This window comes from Taudactylus pleione, unplaced genomic scaffold, assembly GCF_031769625.1.
Source record: "Taudactylus pleione unplaced genomic scaffold, aTauple2 ptg000405l, whole genome shotgun sequence".
Lineage (NCBI taxonomy): Eukaryota > Metazoa > Chordata > Amphibia > Anura > Myobatrachidae > Taudactylus > Taudactylus pleione.
In genome coordinates, this window is record NW_028284807.1 from 1930808 (window position 1) to 1951872 (window position 21065).

Genomic DNA, 21065 nt, shown 5'->3' on the forward strand with positions numbered 1-21065 from the left:
GTGACAGGTGGGCACCGGGCAGATGAGAGGATGTAAATCTGCTGTTTCACTTAACCCCTTCCCTGCCGGGGACTGCACACAGTTGGAGCTCGTTCCTTTATATGTCATAATGCTGGGATGAATACTCTGCTATTAGTGATGAGGGTACCAGGCAATGTCCTGTCCCCCCTAAGTGCCACACGTGTGCCAGGACCTGCCATGGAGCGCTGGCATAGCAGTAACACACAGAGCCCTGTGGCACTGATATCACCCAGTAACTTGTATAACAAATGACAGGGATCTGCATACAGGAATACAGACACTACCAGATCCGGCACATTAAGCTGTACGCTTCCCTGAGGGTCCGCCGTCTGCGATCTGCCCCCCTCTCATCACACACCAGGGTCCCCCGAGCCCCGTAAAGAGCCTCTTCCAGGGGAAGGCAGCGCTCCAGATAATGTCCCATTAACTATTTATATGGAAGCAGGGAGGAGAGTGCATGGGAAGTCAGGGGGGGGGCCAGACTCAATCATCTGTCTGTAGCCTCAGGGGCAGAGGTGGGGAGGGGGGAGGACAGAGATAGGGAGGGCATGCAAAACCAAGCCAAGGAGCGGGAAATAGGGGGTAATAGGCAGACAGGGGAGAGGTAATTATCTGGGGGGGGCAATTACACAGGGGTGAGAGAGGCAAATAACAGGTCCATGTTGCTATCAGAACATCTTCATTGTATAGGTGGAAAGCAGGAGACCCCCCAGAGCGCAGAGAGATAGAAGTTAGGTAGACAAAAGGTCATTAATAATAAAAGAGAGCTTTGGGCATTAGGAGTAAATGCGTCTGTGTATAGTACGGGCGTTATTCAGAGATCCACGCTACATATGGGAGACATCAGTGTAAGGACCTCAATGCTGGACCTCAGTAACCACAGGCAGGAGACCCCCATAGCGCAGAGAGATAGAAGTTAGGTAGATAAAAGGTCATTAATAATAAGAGAGCGCTTTGGGCATTAGGAGTAATGTGTCTGTGTATAGGACGGGCGTTACTCAGAGATCCACGCTACATATGGGAGACATCAGTGCAAGGACCTCAATGCTGGACCTCAGTAACCACAGGCAGGAGAAACGGACCAGGGAAGGATCCTCTCTCATCACACTTCCCGACAGGCACCGCCATTTTCCCCGGGAGAAAGGAGGAGGCCGCCGCGCAGTGACACAATGAGCCAAATCCACCCCAATCTCCGCTCTTACCGCTCAGGTTCATCTTGGCGCTGTAGCTGCCGTGGTAGGTGGGGTCGGTGTTGGGGGTGTGACATTCGTACTCTCCGGCGTCTCGTTCCTGCAGCTGGCGGATGTGTAGCAGCGTGTGGTCACCTGACACCCTCTCCACAGATATGTCCGCGCTCTGTACCCGCTGGCTGTATATTGCATAGGAGAAGGAGGGGTCCCCTGTGCCCACCACCTGCACCTCTCTGTCAGGGGCGGACGGCAGGTAGATGGAGTAGAGGAAGTTTTGCTCGGAAGGGCCCTGGTAGCCCCTCACCTTGCACCAGATAGTAATGTGGGAGCCCACGGTACGGTACAGGGGCCCCTGCTGGACGATCACCTGCCGCTGGGCCCAGGACACACCTGTGAGGGGAAACACATACAGACAATTACTTACAATAACAGACACAAGTGGTCTCATTTATACAGTGTAACATTGCACCAACGTCTGGGGGCTGATGTATCGAGCAACGAGAGGCAACCAATCAGCTTTTAGGTAACATTTATCAAGTACATATGTAGTACATTATATAGAATGATAGGTAATAGCCGATTGGTTGCTATGGGAATCCTCTCCAGTCTCTTCACTGTTGGATACACCTCACCCCCTGTTCTCCAAACTGGTAATAACACTTAGAGTGATACAGGTTCCGTTATAATAAATCCCGTGTCTATCCGATGTACTGGTGCCCCGGTGCCCGCTGAGGCTGAATATGGTCTCACCACGTGTATGACAGGACGGCTGCCTATTACCTATTAACCATCTAAAATCTGACCGTACCAAAAGAAGGTCAAATATATATAATGGCGTTAGCCGAGGCTCCACATTATATCGCGGTCATGTATGGAAGGATGGAGCTCGGGATATATCCTTGTGGGCAGATTAATGGGCCCCAGAGAGCGGGCTGCAGTTCCCGGGTAACTGGGCGACCGTCGGGTTACATGCCAGGAACCAGGCGACACATTGACGGTCAAAGAACGCTCCTCGTCTATCGTTGGTTAAAGAGAAACGTAGCAGCGCCCGCAGAATGGCAACTAGGGGAGTAACCGGTAACCGGGGGGTCCCATAGCAACATTTTAAAGGGGCCCTTAGGGTTCTCCTCCCCTCTGAGCAGAGTGATTTTGGAGCCCAGAATGTGTTTCCCCGCAGCGTGGCTGCTGACGCCGGAGAGGGGATCGGGGTACAGCGCAGGGGGCCCAGCAGGTGCCCCATGGCTAGTTACAGGCTGAATAGTGGGGCAGGGGGCTGGCTGGCGCAGGGATAACAGGGCAGGGAGTAAGGAATCCCCTCCCGCCTGCGATGATTAATAGATAATATAAGATATCTGACAAACCGTCCTTGCGTTGGGACACAGCAATGGAGACCGCGGTCCAGTTCCTGCGGTGGTTCCTGGCGATCGCAGAGCTCACACTCTTCCTGCAGCCCCTCCTTACCCGTGTAGCCTCATCCTTCCACCTGAATCCCCCATATCCTCCCTGTATAACACACCCATGGGCACAGGCTCAGGGCAGGCAGAGTACACGGACAGGGTACGCGGTGTGACACATTACTGCGGCCTCATAGCAGACACGCGCAATTCTCATTCTGCTACCTTATGTATCATGCCTTTCCCACACCCCGTAGATTGTAAGCTCCTTTGGGCAGGTATATCTGTACCTACTGTGCATCCATGTCCAGCGCTGTGTACAGGGGGCAGCACAGCCAGGCCTCAGACACGCGTGTAAATGTACAGGGGGCAGCACAGCCAAGCCTCAGACACGCGTGTAAGTGTACAGGGGGCGGCACAGCCAGGCATCAGACACGCATGTCAGTGTACAGGGGGCGGCACAGCCAGGCCTCATACACACGTGTAAGTGTACAGGACGGCAGCACAGCCAGGCCTCGGACATGCGTGTCAGTGTACAGGGGGCGGCACAGCCAGGCCTCAGACACGCGTGTAAGTGTACAGGGGGCAGAACAGCCAGGCCTCGGACATGCGTGTCAGTGTACAGGGGGCGGCACAGCCAGGCCTCAGACACGCGTGTAAGTGTACAGGGGGCAGCACTGTACAGGGGGCAGCACGGCCAGGCCTCGGACACGCGTGTAAGCGTACAGGGGGCGGCACAGCCAGGCCTCAGACACGCGTGTAAGTGTACAGGGGGCGGCACAGCCAGGCCTCAGACACGTGTGTAAGTGTACAGGGGGCGGCACAGCCAGGCCTCAGACACGCGTGTAAGTGTACAGGGGGCAGCACTGTACAGGGGGCAGCACAGCCAGGCCTCGGACACGCGTGTAAGTGTACAGGGGGCGGCACAGCCAGGCCTCGGACACGCGTGTAAGTGTACAGGGGGCAGCACAGCCAGACCTCGGACACGCGTGTAAGTGTACACGGGGCAGCACAGCCAGGCCTCGGACACGCGTGTAAGTGTACAGGGGGCAGCAAAGCCAGGCCTCGGACACGCGTGTAAGTGTACAGGGGGCAGCACAGTCAGACCTCGGACACGCGTGTAAGTGTACAAGGGGCAGCACAGCCAGGCCTCGGACACGCATGTAAGTGTGCAGAGGGCAGCACAGCCAGGCCACGGACACGCGTGTAAGTGTACACGGGGCAGCACAGCCAGGCCACGGACACGCGTGTAAGTGTACAGGGGGCAGCAAAGCCAGGCCTCGGACACGCGTGTAAGTGTACAGGGGGCAGCACAGTCAGACCTCGGACACGCGTGTAAGTGTACAAGGGGCAGCACAGCCAGGCCTCGGACACGCATGTAAGTGTGCAGGGGGCAGCACAGCCAGGCCTCAGACACGTGTGTAAGTGTACAGGGGGCAGCACAGCCAGGCCTCAGACACGCGTGTAAGTGTACAGGGGGCAGCACTGTACAGGGGGCAGCACAGCCAGGCCTCGGACACGCGTGTAAGTGTACAGGGGGCAGCACAGCCAGGCCTCGGACACGCGTGTAAGTGTACAGGGGGCAGCACAGCCAGACCTCGGACACGCGTGTAAGTGTACAGGGGGCAGCACAGCCAGACCTCGGACACGCGTGTAAGTGTACAGGGGGCAGCACTGTACAGGGGGCAGCACAGCCAGGCCTCGGACACGCGTGTAAGTGTACAGGGGGCGGCACAGCCAGGCCTCGGACACGCGTGTAAGTGTACAGGGGGCAGCACAGCCAGACCTTGGACACGCGTGTAAGTGTACACGGGGCAGCACAGCCAGGCCTCGGACACGCGTGTAAGTGTACAGGGGGCAGCAAAGCCAGGCCTCGGACACGCGTGTAAGTGTACAGGGGGCAGCACAGTCAGACCTCAGACACGTGTGTTAAGTGTACAAGGGGCAGCACAGCCAGGCCTCGGACACGCATGTAAGTGTACAAGGGGCAGCACAGCCAGGCCACGGACACGCATGTAAGTGTGCAGGGGGCAGCACAGCCAGGCCACGGACACGCGTGTAAGTGTACACGGGGCAGCACAGCCAGGCCTCGGACACGCGTGTAAGTGTACAGGGGGCAGCAAAGCCAGGCCTCGGACACGCGTGTAAGTGTACAGGGGGCAGCACAGCCAGGCCTCGGACACGCGTGTAAGTGTACAGGGGCGGCACAGCCAGGCCTCGGACACGCGTGTACGTGTACAGGGGGCAGCACAGCAGGATCAGAGAGATGGACAGACGGGGGTCACTATAGATGACCAGTCTCCATAAGACTCATGTCACGCAGAGACCGCTCCCTCCTCCTGTGAGACGTCAGTGACTGCTGAGACATACATGAGACAGTCTGACAAGGAGACACCAACATCGCTCTGACACATCAAGGACACAGATTCCTCACTAATGTGTGTAAATGTTCTCACGCCTGTCTGTCCCCCCCCTCCCCCACACACAGCTGGATGAGGGGGCCAGGGAGGGGGTGAGAAAGTGGGGAGGGGGCACGTCAAAGTGCATCAAATCCAGGAACCCACAAGTTCCCGGCACATTCTCACAGGACCTGTACAGATAACGCAGAGATATCACAGATACACGCAGAGATACAGCCAGCGCACACGGCGAGTACCGTGCGGCCGCTGGGGGACCCTCACTCACTTATCATGGGGGGGCTCACTCTCGCCCAGGGTCACACACGGCTGACTGGCACACACATCGATCACAGCAGCGCTTTTGTGCGTAGACCCTTGCGAGGTGTAACGTTTGGTAACGCACCATGTGAGTTTTTAGGAATTTTGAAGCAGGCGCAGTTGTAAAAGAAAAAAAAAAGAAAAATGCGCTTGACTACGTGAATATGGTCATTGCGAGCGGCACCGCGCCTTGTCACGTTACCAGTGCTGCTCGCAGTGACTGTACGCCGGCCCGTATGACGTCACCACAGGGAGGCGGCTGTTACATTGCTCTGTTTCCATATTTCTGGTGACGGTGCCCGATAAGCGAGCCTATGGTGAGCCTACAGATGTGTCCACATTCTCCTGTTCTCACATCGCCCCGTTTGGCAATGCAAGCGTCTCGCCAGTGATGTTTTCTCACATCGCCCCGTTTGTTAACGCAAGCGTCTCACCAGTGATGTTTTCTCACATCGCCCCGTTTGGCAACGCAAGCGTCTCGCCAGTGATGTTTTCTCACATCGCCCCGTTTGGCAACGCAAGCGTCTCGCCAGTGATGTTTTCTCACATCGCCCCGTTTGGCAACGCAAGCGTCTCACCAGTGATGTTTCTCACATCGCCCCGTTTGGCAACGCAAGCGTCTCGCGCCAGTGATGTTTTCTCACATCGCCCCGTTTGGCAACGCAAGCGTCTCGCCAGTGATGTTTTCTCAAAATATGCGTCTAATTAGAATCACCAATGCGACAAAAGTATAATGAGCGGGGATACGGCCTACCGGCGCTGGCATTCATGTACTTCTAGCTGCGACTCAGATTAGAGACATCTAAGCCTTGGATGGAGATAAAGGGCCTGATTCAGACCCACTCGCGAGCGGCTGTCCGCTCGCAAGTGGGTCGATGTTAGGCACTGAGCATGCGCACGACGGAGGGAGCTCCGTCGTGCGCATGCGCCAGACGCGACGAGCGAAGGAAAGTCCTTCGCTCGTTGTGTCCGATCAAAGGGGGCGTGCTGTCAATGTTGATTTACAGCACGCCCCCTTTGGTGGGCGTGCCGGGGGCGTGCCTCCCTGACGGGGGCGTTCCCACGGGAACGCCTCCCGTCAGAAGCCGGCCCACTGACATCACTAGTGATGTCAGTGGGAGTGATTTTGGCTCTGATAGAGCCAAAATCACTCCGGAGCTTGCGGTTGAAAACCTCAACCGCAGGCTCCGGCTCGCAATTTCGATGGTAGCGATGGTCTCGACCATCGCGGCCATCACAAAGCACGCTCGTATAGCCTGTGGGTGGTGACCCACAGCTATACGAGCGTCCAGGAGGACGCTCCATGAAAATGGAGCCCGGCCCTCATTCAGAGCGTGCGCTCTGCTCAGAGCGTACGGCTCTGAATGAGGGCCAAAGTCCCAAAAAACCAGCTCCTAACTGTCATTTTTCAAACACAGACTGTGACATGGCAGTTAGGAACTGGTTGGTTGGTACTTTGGACCTCATTCAGAGTCGATCGCTTGCTGCAAGCGATCGCTCTGAATGAGGGCGGCCACTTACTTATTTAAGTGCCGCCTTCTGGTCGATCGCTAGGCTGTGGGTTGCCACCCACAGCTCTAGCGACCGACCAGGGTGATGGTCGCATTGCTCCAGACCATTGCGACCATCGGGGCTTGCGACGAGACCCTAAGGTTGGGTTTCGGCGCTCACAAGCCCCAGGGAGCTTCCTGCTCTGATCGAGCAGGAAGCTCCCCACTGACATCAGCAATGATGTCAGTGGGGCTGCCCCCAAACAGTAGGCGTTCCGACTGGAACGCCTCCGTTTGGCCGGGCACGCCCCCTGCCCGCCCACCAAACGGGGCAAGCTGTCACTCGCCATCGACAGCTCGTCCCCTTTGGTGCGAGACCCCTAGCGACGGAGTGCCCGTCGCTAGCCGAGTCTTGCGCACGTCGGAGCCGGTTCCGACGTGCGCATGCCCAGTGGGGCAACATCGACCCGGTTGCGAGCGCTTAGCGCTTGCGAACGGGTCTGAATGACCCCCTTTGTCCATTCACTTTTATCTCCATCCAAGGCTTAGTAAATAGACCCCAGACTTCCGACACGAGTGACCCACGCCATGTCTCGCGCCTCATTGCGTTACGCTTAATCTGTGGCTTCATACCAATTCCTTTGTGACAAAAGCACTAATCTAGCGCGCCTACTCCACGGCGAGTCACGCTGTGTGCGGCAACGATGCGAATAAGACTCAGAAATACAGAAAAAGTATAAATCACAAACCGTGGCGGAGCATAAGTCATCCCAAGCGCCTTACGCCATACAATGCAGAAACGCTAAGTGAATGAGCCCACATCTGTATACAGACACTTTACATTATATAACTGGGGGAAGCCTGAGACAATTACATGGAAAACCTGCTTGGAGCCCCCCGCATCCCGCAGCTAAACCACCCTGAATAGGAAGACGCAGGATCTTTATTATTAAACAGATTACACACCGCTCATTACCATAACTGTGACACTGAACAGCACTCACTGCCGGGAAAGCTGGGGGAATAATCAGCAGTTACCATGGGAACGCAGAGCGCAGGCTTCAGGCCCACGTAATACAAGCCTTACCAACTGATAAATAATTAGATTGTATCCGAATCTGCTGTCTCCTGTGATATACTGACGGGCGTCGGGGAGAGGATGAAGGATACGGTACCACACTCCGGGTGCGCTTCTCACAGCGCAGCCAAAGTCCTCACTCACGGCTGCTTCCGGCACTGCGCTCGATAGAACAATCCCAGAGAGGACGTAATGTAATCAGCGCAGCCCAGGACTCAGAGCGGAGGGGGATCAGCTTACAGGGGTGGCGGGGGGATTAGGATATGGGGCGAGGAAGGAGAATGATACAACCAGTACAATAGAAATAATATCTGATGCCGCAGTAGTGGAACTATTTGGGGAGAACTGGAAGATAGAGCAGAGAAATATTAAGAGATTACAGCTAACAGGCGCAGCTTGCGCTACCGAAAGGTTCCCCCCCCAACCCCAGAGTATTTAAAAAAAACACTTGAAAAACACTTTGGTAAGTCCATCACAGAAGTGCGCGTCCGTTTTCATGCGCTGTTCCCAGTTTCCTGCCGCCTTGTGAATGAGCCCTCAGACACTATATAATTGTCTTATAAATAGAATGGTCTGTCCCTGTTACAAAGTGCAATTTACTGAACTGGCCATAGACTAACCCCCCCACCCCGGGATAGCAGGACCCCTGCAATGTATATCCCAACTTTCCCATAATGCATAACTCACGTAAATCCAACGTTTACCTCCGGGATGGAGGAGCCGAGGCCGAGAGGCCGAGACCGGCTTTGTCGCTGCGCGTTACAGCTAGGGCCACAGCGAATGCTTTAAGCATGGTATGCCTGCCGATACCGGTGCCAGACCCTCATCACATAAAGACCGCGTCGGAGAATACGGAATATCCCCCAGACATGGAGTCGTAGCCCCCCAGGTCAGGAGACTATGGGGGGAGATGTATCAGCTTATTACATAAAACGCCAGAAGCAGATTAGTTCCCTCTCCCAGGCTTGATACATTTCCCCCTCTGTCAGAAGAGGAAATGATTTGTCTTAATCTTATTAAATGACAGAGATTATTGGATGACCCCCTTTTGTCTCCATATTAATTGTAGCTACATATTTCATGCTATACATATATAGTAAGGGGTTATTGTAATCTCCCATGTGTGGTAAATAGGGACTCGCACAGGGACCCCCGGTATCAGTCGGAAGCTGTTGGCAATTGGCTGATTTCCTGTAAACAGACAGTAAACGATTTCCCCCGGCGAGCGCGCGTTTCCACGAGCGGGCACAGCGAGGACCTATACACACTTCTTGGTCATTTCTTATGAGCTGATCCATATTTTTCCTCCCATCCTAAGACCCTCGGCAGGAATCCCCACATCGGGGAAATGTGAATTTGCAGAAAATGAGATTTCCCAGCGTTCTATCCCAGGGATACTATAAATCACATATACGATTCCCCCTCCGCCAGGGACGCACATGTACACACGGAGATAAAAGCTCTTCCATACATTAGGCTGCATAAAATATTCATGTCCCAGCAGCAGACGATCAATTTTACTCTCACAGCATTAAAGGCAAAACAAAGGAAACTTCCCTCAGCGCCAGATCCGACATCTCACCCGCCGGTAACCCAACCAAGGTCACAAACACGCCGATAAGATCAGTCAGGGAGGCCGTCGTATGTTTCTATTGGTGTTACATGACCCCTTCATGTACAGCGCTGCGCAATATGCTGCCAAAGCAGGAGCCAATTCCTGCCAAGTCACAGCACGTGTCAGGGTAACGGCAGCAGGCGGCGAAACCCCAGGACCGTAGCAGGCCATAAAATCAGTGTGACCGACCCAGTAATGACCAGGTAATCCATACAACCTGGCCTGTATACAAGAGATTGTAACAGCGAGAGGGTCACAAATTGCATACATTTTATCGTTATCAGGTAATGGAGGAGCCAGGCAAAAACCAGGTGCAGATGCCCATGTAGGTGCCCCAGGAGGTGATGGGCCATCACCTGGTCTCTTGGCCAAGCCCAATGTGCCACCCAGTGAGCCTGGAAATGCACATGGAGACCATTATGGGCGATCCTTGCCCCAAAGTATAAAGAATCCCCTGTTTTGGGGAGCTGAAGCTCCAGATCCAAGGGGACACTTTGGCTGACCTCGGAGAGAAAGGTCCCCATCTGAGCCTTGTGGCGGAGGTTGGCCTGAAGTCCTTGCCCCTCCAAGTGGCTCCAAGGGTCAGTGATGTCGAGGGTCACTCCTAAGCTGTGTGTTTGTTATCTGCCCGGAGTTTTGTCCCCTTTCATGTTACGTGTGTATCACAGCGTTCACAAACAAGGACATGCGAAACTGAAGGGAACACAGCTCCCCATTTATCTAATGAGCCCCCTCCCTGTCCTGAATCTGCCCCATCTGTGTATCGGTGCAGCCATTCCCGCTGGCCGTGTGCAGGAGACCGATGGTGAAACAGGGGCTGCCCTACGTGGCCGTCCCACAAATCCCGAACACAAACCCTGACCACGGGGGAAAAGATCCGCAGAGATGGGAATACCAACATCTCAGCTCGTACAGAGGGAGAGGTCAGCGCATTATGCGTTATTCCAGCACTGCACCCACAATAACGGAGAAGGCAGGAAGAATGGGGGTGACGAGGGGTGGTGGGTGATCTATAACAGTGTCTGGGAAATCGCAGCACTTTAGTCCTAGGGTGCCATAATAGCAATGCACTAAATACAGGCAGATAAAGCACATTACTCCGACTGCAACTCATAGTAATGTATAATGGAGTATTTCCTACAATTCTTAACAGTGGGTACAAGGTGGAGGGAAGGAGACCAAGCACAGCCTGTGTGAGTGTGAGTTCTTGGTGCGACTTCCCTGGCCAGGTCCAATCCTCCCATCTGCTCAGAACTGTTACCTAGAAGACTGCAGACTTGTTGCTCAGACTCAGGCTTCAGCGCTGCCCATGAGTAAGGCAACATATAGAGCCTCACTAACCCAACGAGGGCATCAATGTCAGGAAGGGGAAGAGCATGAAGACAATGATTTAGCTTGGTGACAGATGATAGAGATAGAGATAGAGAGATCTGCAGGCTGAGTGCTGACAGCTGCCTAGGAGTACTGTGGTCGCACTTTATAAAAGGGGCCACAAATAAACAGGAGACGTTACTATACAACACAATAAACATCCCGTGTTTAGAACTGAGAAGCCAAAAATTGTCAATTAATCACACGAAGAAAAAAGTGCATCACAGGGACCAATCCAGCAAATCACAAGACCGGGCCCTATCCCGTCAGCGAGGGCCACAAGCCATGGTACTGTCCATCCTGCAAATCACAAGACCGGGCCCTATCCCGTCAGCGAGGGCCACAAGCCATGGTACTGTCCATCCTGCAAATCACAAGACCGGGCCCTATCCCGTCAGCGAGGGCCACAAACCATGGTACTGTCCATCCTGCAAATCACAAGACCGGGCCCTATCCCGTCAGCGAGGGCCACAAACCATGGTACTGTCCATCCTGCAAATCACAAGACCGGGCCCTATCCCGTCAGGGAGGGCCACAAGCCATGGTACTGTCCATCCTGCAAATCACAAGACCGGGCCCTATCCTGTCAGTGAGGGCCACAAGCCATGGTACTGTCCATCCTGCAAATCACAAGACCGGGCCCTATCCCGTCAGCGAGGGCCACAAACCATGGTACTGTCCATCCTGCAAATCACAAGACCGGGCCCTATCCCGTCAGGGAGGGCCACAAGCCATGGTACTGTCCATCCTGCACATCACAAGACCGGGCCCTATCCCGTCAGGGAGGGCCACAAGCCATGGTACTGTCCATCCCTGCAAATCATAAGACCGGGCCCTATCCCGTCAGGGAGGGCCACAAGCCATGGTACTGTCCATCCTGCAAATCACAAGACCGGGCCCTATCCCGTCAGGGAGGGCCACAAGCCATGGTACTGTCCATCCTGCAAATCACAAGACCGGGCCCTATCCCGTCAGCGAGGGCCACAAGCCATGGTGCTGTCCATCCTGCAAATCACAAGACCGGGCCCTATCCCGTCAGCGAGGGCCACAAGCCATGGTACTGTCCATCCTGCAAATCACAAGACCGGGCCCTATCCCGTCAGTGAGGGCCACAAGCCATGGTACTGTCCATCCTGCAAATCACAAGACCGGGCCCTATCCCGTCAGCGAGGGCCACAAACCATGGTACTGTCCATCCTGCAAATCACAAGACCGGGCCCTATCCCGTCAGCGAGGGCCACAAGCCATGGTGCTGTCCATCCTGCAAATCACAAGACCGGGCCCTATCCCGTCAGCGAGGGCCACAAGCCATGGTACTGTCCATCCTGCAAATCACAAGACCGGGCCCTATCCCGTCAGCGAGGGCCACAAGCCATGGTACTGTCCATCCTGCAAATCACAAGACCGGGCCCTATCCCGTCAGCGAGGGCCACAAACCATGGTACTGTCCATCCTGCAAATCACAAGACCGGGCCCTATCCCGTCAGGGAGGGCCACAAGCCATGGTACTGTCCATCCTGCAAATCACAAGACCGGGCCCTATCCCGTCAGGGAGGGCCACAAGCCATGGTACTGTCCATCCTGCAAATCACAAGACCGGGCCCTATCCTGTCAGTGAGGGCCACGTGCTGGACAGAGGGCCAGGTATATGTTAGAAACAGGAGGAAACCGTTAGAATAACTTATCTACCAAAATAAAAACGACAGCACAAAGAGGAATCTGTCTTTTTAAACTACTAGAAGGCTGCTGAATCTGTCTCATCCCTGTCACGAGTGCATAGGATTCCCCTGCAGAGCTTGCACTCTAATGAGCAAAAAGATAGCTTTACATATTCTCTGCAGATATTTAGGAACAGATAAGAAGAAGACATCATTACATGACGAGTGTGGCTATACACGTTGGACACGATAGTCACGGAAACAACTGAAAAATAAAACATACCTAGCGCTCCCCCCCCGAGTAATGCCTCCTCCCACTCCATGTAATGCCCCCCCTCACCCCATGTAATGCCTCCTCCCACTCCATGTAATGTCCCCCCTCACCCCATGTAATGTCCTCTCTCACCCCATGTAATGCCCCCCCTCACCCCATGTAATGCCCCCTCCCACTCCATGTAATGCCCCCCCACTCAATGTGATGTCCCCTTTGTTCCCTGTCAAGTCTCTTTTCTAAGCTCTTTAAAAAACAGACCTTCCACTAATTCAGCAGGTTACCTTTACCAGGTGAGGAGAGAGATGTAATGCGTTACGTTTATACAGTAAGTGAGGGGCCCCAGGCAGAGGGGTGTATAGTGTTAGTTGTACCTTGGGGTGGGGGGCCCCAGGCAGAGGGGTGTATAGTGTTCGTTGTACCTTGGGGTGAGGGGCCCCAGGCAGAGGGGTGTATAGTGTTAGTTGTACCTTGGGGTGAGGGGCCCCAGGCAGAGGGGTGTATAGTGTTAGTTGTACCTTGGGGTGGGGGCCCCAGGCAGAGGGGTGTATAGTGTTAGTTGTACCTTGGGGTGGGGGGCCCCCAGGCAGAGGGGTGTATAGTGTTAGTTGTACCTTGGGGTGGGGGGCCCCCCAGGCAGAGGGGTGTATAGGGATAGTTGTACCTTGGGGTGGGGGGCCCCAGGCAGAGGGGTGTATAGGGATAGTTGTACCTTGGGGTGGGGGCCCCCCAGGCAGAGGGGTGTATAGTGTTATTTGTACCTTGGGGTGGGGAGCCCCAGGCAGAGGGGTGTATAGTGTTAGTTGTACCTTGGGGTGGGGGGCCCCCAGGCAGAGGGGTGTATAGGGATAGTTGTACCTTGGGGTGGGGGGCCCCCAGGCAGAGGGGTGTATAGGGATAGTTGTACCTTGGGGTGGGGGGCCCCAGGCAGAGGGGTGTATAGGGATAGTTGTACCTTGGGGTGGGGAGCCCCAGGCAGAGGGGTGTATAGTGTTGGTTGTACCTTGGGGAGGGGGCCCCAGGCAGAGGGGTGTATAGGGATAGTTGTACCTTGGGGTGGGGGGCCCCAGGCAGAGGGGTGTATAGGGATAGTTGTACCTTGGGGTGGGGGGCCCCAGGCAGAGGGGTGTATAGGGATAGTTGTACCTTGGGGTGGGAGGCCCCAGGCAGAGGGGTGTATAGTGTTGGTTGTACCTTGGGGTGAGGGGCACCAGGCAGAGGGGTGTATAGTGTTGGCTGTACCTTGGGGTGAGGGGCACCAGGCAGAGGGGTGTATAGGGAAAGAGATGGGTGAGACAGGGAAATAATCTGTCTGCACCCTGTGTATTGACACACTGACAACTTACCTGCCCTCAGGTGTTGGTGGGTGGGTGGTGAAACCTCCGTGACCCATGTGAGGGGTGTGGGGGTGGGTGACGGGAATGACAGATTCAGTGACTCAGCCAGTGTGAATCAGAACTTTTTACGTAGCTAAAATCCGGTCTTTTAACCCTTCCTGTGCCAGTCCCTGCATTCCCCATTCACATAACCCTTCCTGTGCCAGTCCCTGCATCCCCCATTCATATAACCCTTCCTGTGCCAGTCCCTGCATCCCCCATTCATATAACCCTTTCTGTGCCAGTCCCTGCATCCCCCATTCATATAACCCTTTATGTGCCAGTCCCTGCATCCCCCCATTCATATAACCCTTCCTGTGCCAGTCCCTGCATCCCCCATTCATATAACCCCTCCTGTGCCAGTCCCTGCATCCCCCATTCATATAACCCTTTCTGTGCCAGTCCCTGCATCCCCCCATTCATATAACCCTTCCTGTGCCAGTCCCTGCATCCCCCATTCATATAACCCTTCCTGTGCCAGTCCCTGCATTCCCCATTCATATAACCCTTCCTGTGCCAGTCCCTGCATTCCCCATTCATATAACCCTTCCTGTGCCAGTCCCTGCATTCCCCATTCATATAACCCTTTCTGTGCCAGTCCCTGCATCCCCCCATTCATATAACCCTTCCTGTGCCAGTCCCTGCATCCCCCATTCATATAACCCCTCCTGTGCCAGTCCCTGCATCCCCCATTCATATAACCCTTTCTGTGCCAGTCCCTGCATCCCCCCATTCATATAACCCTTCCTGTGCCAGTCCCTGCATCCCCCATTCATATAACCCTTCCTGTGCCAGTCCCTGCATTCCCCATTCATATAACCCTTCCTGTGCCAGTCCCTGCATTCCCCATTCATATAACCCTTCCTGTGCCAGTCCCTGCATTCCCCATTCATATAACCCCTCCTGTCCCAGTCACCCGCAACCATATTAAGCCCTCCTGAGCCAGTCGCCATCATCCTACATTATTAACCCCTCCTGTGCCAGTCATCTGCAGCCTACATTCATATTAACCCCTTCTGTGCTAACCACGAGAATCGTGAATTCAAATAACCCCTTCTGTGCCAGTCACTTGCATCCTGCAATCATATTAACCCTTCCTGTCCCGGGCACCCACATTCATATTAACCCCTGCTGTGCCAGTCACCTGCATCTCACTTTCATGTTCACCCCTCCTGTGCCAGTCATCTATAGTCTACATTTATATTAACCCCTCTTGTGCCAATCACGAGGATCCTGCATTCATATAATCACTTATGTGCCAGTCCCCACATTCATATTAACCCCCATGTGCCAGTTACCTGCATACTGTGATCCTATTAACCCCTCTCATGCCATTTACCATGATTTACATGCTTTACCTATAAAAAACCCCTTCTATGCCAGACACTAGAGCACTGACTTCTATATCCATATTAGTATCATAAACAGATTAACCCATTCTGTGCCAGTCACTGCATCTTGCACCCATATTAACCCCTTCACGTCAGGAGCATGCCCAGCATTGAGTCAGCTGCAATGTACAGGACCAGCTGTCCATACTAACCCTTTACATTGCAGACAAAAGCAGAGCATTGCATCCTGTGTACACATTAACTCTTCCGGTCCCAGAGTCCTGCATCCAGCGTATATATTTACCACACAGAGCATTGCACATTCTATGCATAGGAACCCCATCCATCCAAGCACATTCCCTGCCAAACACATGCAGAGTACAGCACCCTGTATTCACACCCAGCCCTGCAGAGCATCACACATTGTGGCATTATGTGCGGCACCACTCACTGACAGCACCTGCTCCACCAGTGCCAGCTCACTACTAATCACCCAACGTAATGCCAGTGCACTGTACCTGATGCTAGTAACCCTTTAGTTGCTAGAAATACATCAATAAATAGAGACATCCTTGTAACCCCAGGAATTTGGTGCCACTTCTAAAGCATCGCACATAGGGGCACTTACCTACTGCACAGATCCCGGTAAGGAGAAGCCAGATGCCAACACTGCCCATGATGACTTGCTATCACAGTGCCATGTGTGCGGGCTGTCCGAATGCTGGTACTAGCAGAATATCCACAGAATAACCCAGCGTGGTCCAGGGATTAGAGGTCAGCGGCAGCTGGTGTTGCCCACTCTGCCCTAGGGGATGCCAGGAGAAGGGGGTGTGAGTGGGGAGGGAACATGCTACACATATAACACCATGTACACAACATGACACCATATACACAGCCTGCACAGCGCTACACATATAACACAACATGACACCATATACACAGTGCTACACATATAACACAACATGACACCATATACACAGTGCTACACATATAACACAACATGACACCATATACACAGGGCTACACATATAACACCATGTACACAGTCTGTACAGTGCTACACATATAACACAACATGACACCATATACACAGGGCTACACATATAACACAACATGACACCATATACACAGCCTGCACAGTGCTACACATATAACACAACATGACACCATATACACAGGGCTACACATATAACACAACATGACACCATATACACAGTGCTACACATATAACACAACATGACACCATATACACAACCTGCACAGTGCTACACATATAACACAACATGACACCATATACACAACCTGCACAGTGCTACACATATAACACAACATGACACCATATACACAGGGCTACACATATAACACAACATGACACCATATACACAGTGCTACACATATAACACAACATGACACCATATACACAGCCTGTACAGTGCTACACATATAACACAACATGACACCATATACACAGTGCTACACATATAACACAACATGACACCATATACACAGCCTGCACAGTGCTACACATATAACACAACATGACACCATATACACAGTGCTACACATATAACACAACATGACACCATATACACAGGGCTACACATATAACACCATGTACACAGCCTGTACAGTGCTACACATATAACACAACATGACACCATATACACAGTGCTACACATATAACACAACATGACACCATATACACAGCCTGCACAGTGCTACACATATAACACAACATGACACCATATACACAGGGCTACACATATAACACAACATGACACCATATACACAGTGCTACACATATAACACAACATGACACCATATACACAGCCTGTACAGTGCTACACATATAACACAACATGACACCATATACACAGCCTGTACAGTGCTACACATATAACACAACATGACACCATATACACAGTGCTACACATATAACACAACATGACACCATATACACAGCCTGCACAGTGCTACACATATAACACAACATGACACCATATACACAGGGCTACACATATAACACAACATGACACCATATACACAGTGCTACACATATAACACAACATGACACCATATACACAACCTGCACAGTGCTACACATATAACACAACATGACACCATATACACAACCTGCACAGTGCTACACATATAACACAACATGACACCATATACACAGTGCTACACATATAACACAACATGACACCATATACACAGGGCTACACATATAACACAACATGACACCATATACACAGTGCTACACATATAACACAACATGACACCATATACACAGGGCTACACATATAACACAACATGACACCATATACACAGGGCTACACATATAACACCATATACACAGGGCTACACATATAACACAACATGACACCATATACACAGGGCTACACATATAACACCATGTACACAGCCTGTACAGTGCTACACATATAACACCATATACACAGGGCTACACATATAACACAACATGACACCATATACACAGCCTGCACAGTGATACAACATTCACTAACATAACCCAGCATAGGCACAATATGTAAATACACAACAAAACATGTGTTACATACACAGTATAGTATAATGAGACATATACACAATGTAACACACGGTAGATACACAATATCACATTCGGTATAGGATAAGGAGACATATACACAATGTAACACACAATATATACACACCCAGCTCTCTCACACAGATCAAGGAGACTCAGTCCCGGCTGACAATGAAATCCCAGCCAAGCCTAGACCCACCTCTAGGAGACAGCCCACACCCCACCAAGAGACAGCCCACACCCCACCAAGAGACAGCCCACACCCCACCAAGAGACAGCCCACACCCCACCAAGAGACAGCCCACACCCCACCAAGAGACAGCCCACACCCCACCAAGAGACAGCCCACCTCTAGGAGACAACCCACACCCCACCAAGAGACAGCCCACCTCTAGGAGTCAACACAGCACACCCTTACAGCACGACTATCCCTCCCAACCAGAGACACCCAGCCCACTGAGTCAGCCCTCTCCCCAACACCCTATGTCCCACCTCTAGGACTAAGCCCATCCTAGAGAGACAGCAGCTCCACCTCTAGTAGACAGCCCAGCCCCATACCCATAGCCACACACAGAGCAGCCTACATACATCTGAGAGACTGCAGCCTCCCAGCACCAGCCTGTCTCACCTGGATCATGGAAACAACAGCCAGAGACCCCCAGAGGCAGATTATACCCCTGATGTACTGCTACAGGGACATACTCTCATTGTATATGAGACTTCCATATACTAATATTACATACAGTGAGACTTCCATACACTAATATTACATACAGTGAGACTTCCATACACTAATATTACATACAGTGAGACTTCCATACACTAATATTACATACAGTGAGACTTCCATATACTAATATTACATACAGTGAGACTTCCATACACTAATATTACATACAGTGAGACTTCCATATACTAATATTACATACAGTGAGACTTCCATACACTAATATTACATACAGTGAGACTTCCATATACTAATATTACATACAGTGAGACTTCCATACACTAATATTACATACAGTGAGACTTCCATATACTAATATTACATACAGTGAGACTTCCATACACTAATATTACATACAGTGAGACTTCCATATACTAATATTACATACAGTGAGACTTCCATATACTAATATTACATACAGTGAGACTTCCATACACTAATATTACATACAGTGAGACTTCCATATACTAATATTACATACAGTGAGACTTCCATACACTAATATTACATACAGTGAGACTTCCATATACTAATATTACATACAGTGAGACTTCCATACACTAATATTACATACAGTGAGACTTCCATATACTAATATTACATACAGTGAGACTTCCATATACTAATATTACATACAGTGAGACTTCCATACACTAATATTACATACAGTGAGACTTCCATATACTAATATTACATACAGTGAGACTTCCATACACTAATATTACATACAGTGAGACTTCCATATACTAATATTACATACAGTGAGACTTCCATACACTAATATTACATACAGTGAGACTTCCATATACTAATATTACATACAGTGAGACTTCCATACACTAATATTACATACAGTGAGACTTCCATATACTAATATTACATACAGTGAGACTTCCATACACTAATATTACATACAGTGAGACTTCCAAACACAAATACTAATATATATTATATACACAGTCAGGCAGTGAGACTTCCATACACTAATACTAATATGTATTATATACACAGGCAGTGAGACTTCCATACACTAATACTAATATGTATTATATACACAGCCAGGCAGTGAGACTTCCATATACTAATACTAATATGTATTATATACACAGGCAGTGAGACTTCCATACACTAATACTAATATGTATTATATACACAGGCAGTGAGACTTCCATACACTAATACTAATATGTATTATATACACAGGCAGTGAGACTTCCATACACTAATACTAATATGTATTATATACACAGTCAGGCAGTGAGACTTCCATACACTAATACTAATATGTATTATATACACAGTCAGGCAGTGAGACTTCCATACACTAATACTAATATGTATTATATACACAGGCAGTGAGACTTCCATACACTAATACTAATATGTATTATATACACAGCCAGGCAGTGAGACTTCCATATACTAATATGTATTATATACACAGGCAGTGAGACTTCCATACACTAATACTAATATGTATTATATACACAGGCAGTGAGACTTCCATACACTAATACTAATATGTATTATATACACAGTCAGGCAGTGAGACTTCCATACACTAATACTAATATGTATTATATACACAGTCAGGCAGTGAGACTTCCATACACTAATACTAATATGTATTATATACACAGTCAGGCAGTGAGACTTCCATACACTAATACTAATATGTATTATATACACAGGCAGTGAGACTTCCATACACTAATACCAATATGTATTATATACACAGTCAGGCAGTGAGACTTCCATACACTAATACTAATATGTATTATATACACAGTCAGGCAGTGAGACTTCCATACACTAATACTAATATTTATTATATACACAGTCAGGCAGTGAGACTTCCATACACTAATACTAATATATATTATATGCACAGTCAGGCAGTGAGGCTTCCATACACTAATACTAATATGTATTATATACACAGGCAGTGAGACTTCCATACACTAATACTAATATGTATTATATACACAGGCAGTGAGACTTCCATACACTAATACTAATATGTATTATATACACAGGCAGTGAGACTTCCATACACTAATACTAATATGTATTATATACACAGGCAGTGAGACTTCCATACACTAATACTAATATGTATTATATACACAGGTAGTGAGACTTCCATACACTAATACTAATATGTATTATATGCACAGTCAGGCAGTGAGACTTCCATACACTAATACTAATATTTATTATATACACAGCCAGGCAGTGAGACTTCCATACACTAATA

The 21065-nt window shown here is 50.7% G+C and overlaps 1 protein-coding gene across 3 annotated transcripts in view; it reads right to left on the reverse strand.

Moving 5' to 3' along the window:
- IGSF3 (immunoglobulin superfamily member 3) overlaps positions 1-18302 on the reverse strand; it is a 74290-nt gene extending 55988 nt beyond the window's left edge. The window contains exons 1-3 of one of the 3 annotated variants that reach the window (XM_088446801.1): positions 18281-18302; positions 16141-16317; positions 1224-1601 (exon numbers count right to left, since the gene is read on the reverse strand). In XM_088446801.1, coding sequence (XP_088302927.1) covers positions 1224-1601; positions 16141-16189 — 427 coding nt within the window. In that variant the 5' untranslated portion in view covers positions 16190-16317; positions 18281-18302. Of the gene's footprint in view, positions 1-1223; positions 1602-16140; positions 16318-18094; positions 18116-18208 lie in introns of those variants that run through there. The other 2 variants (XM_088446800.1, XM_088446802.1) reach the window with 2 other exon arrangements.
- Between the last annotated feature and the right edge of the window lie 2763 nt (positions 18303-21065).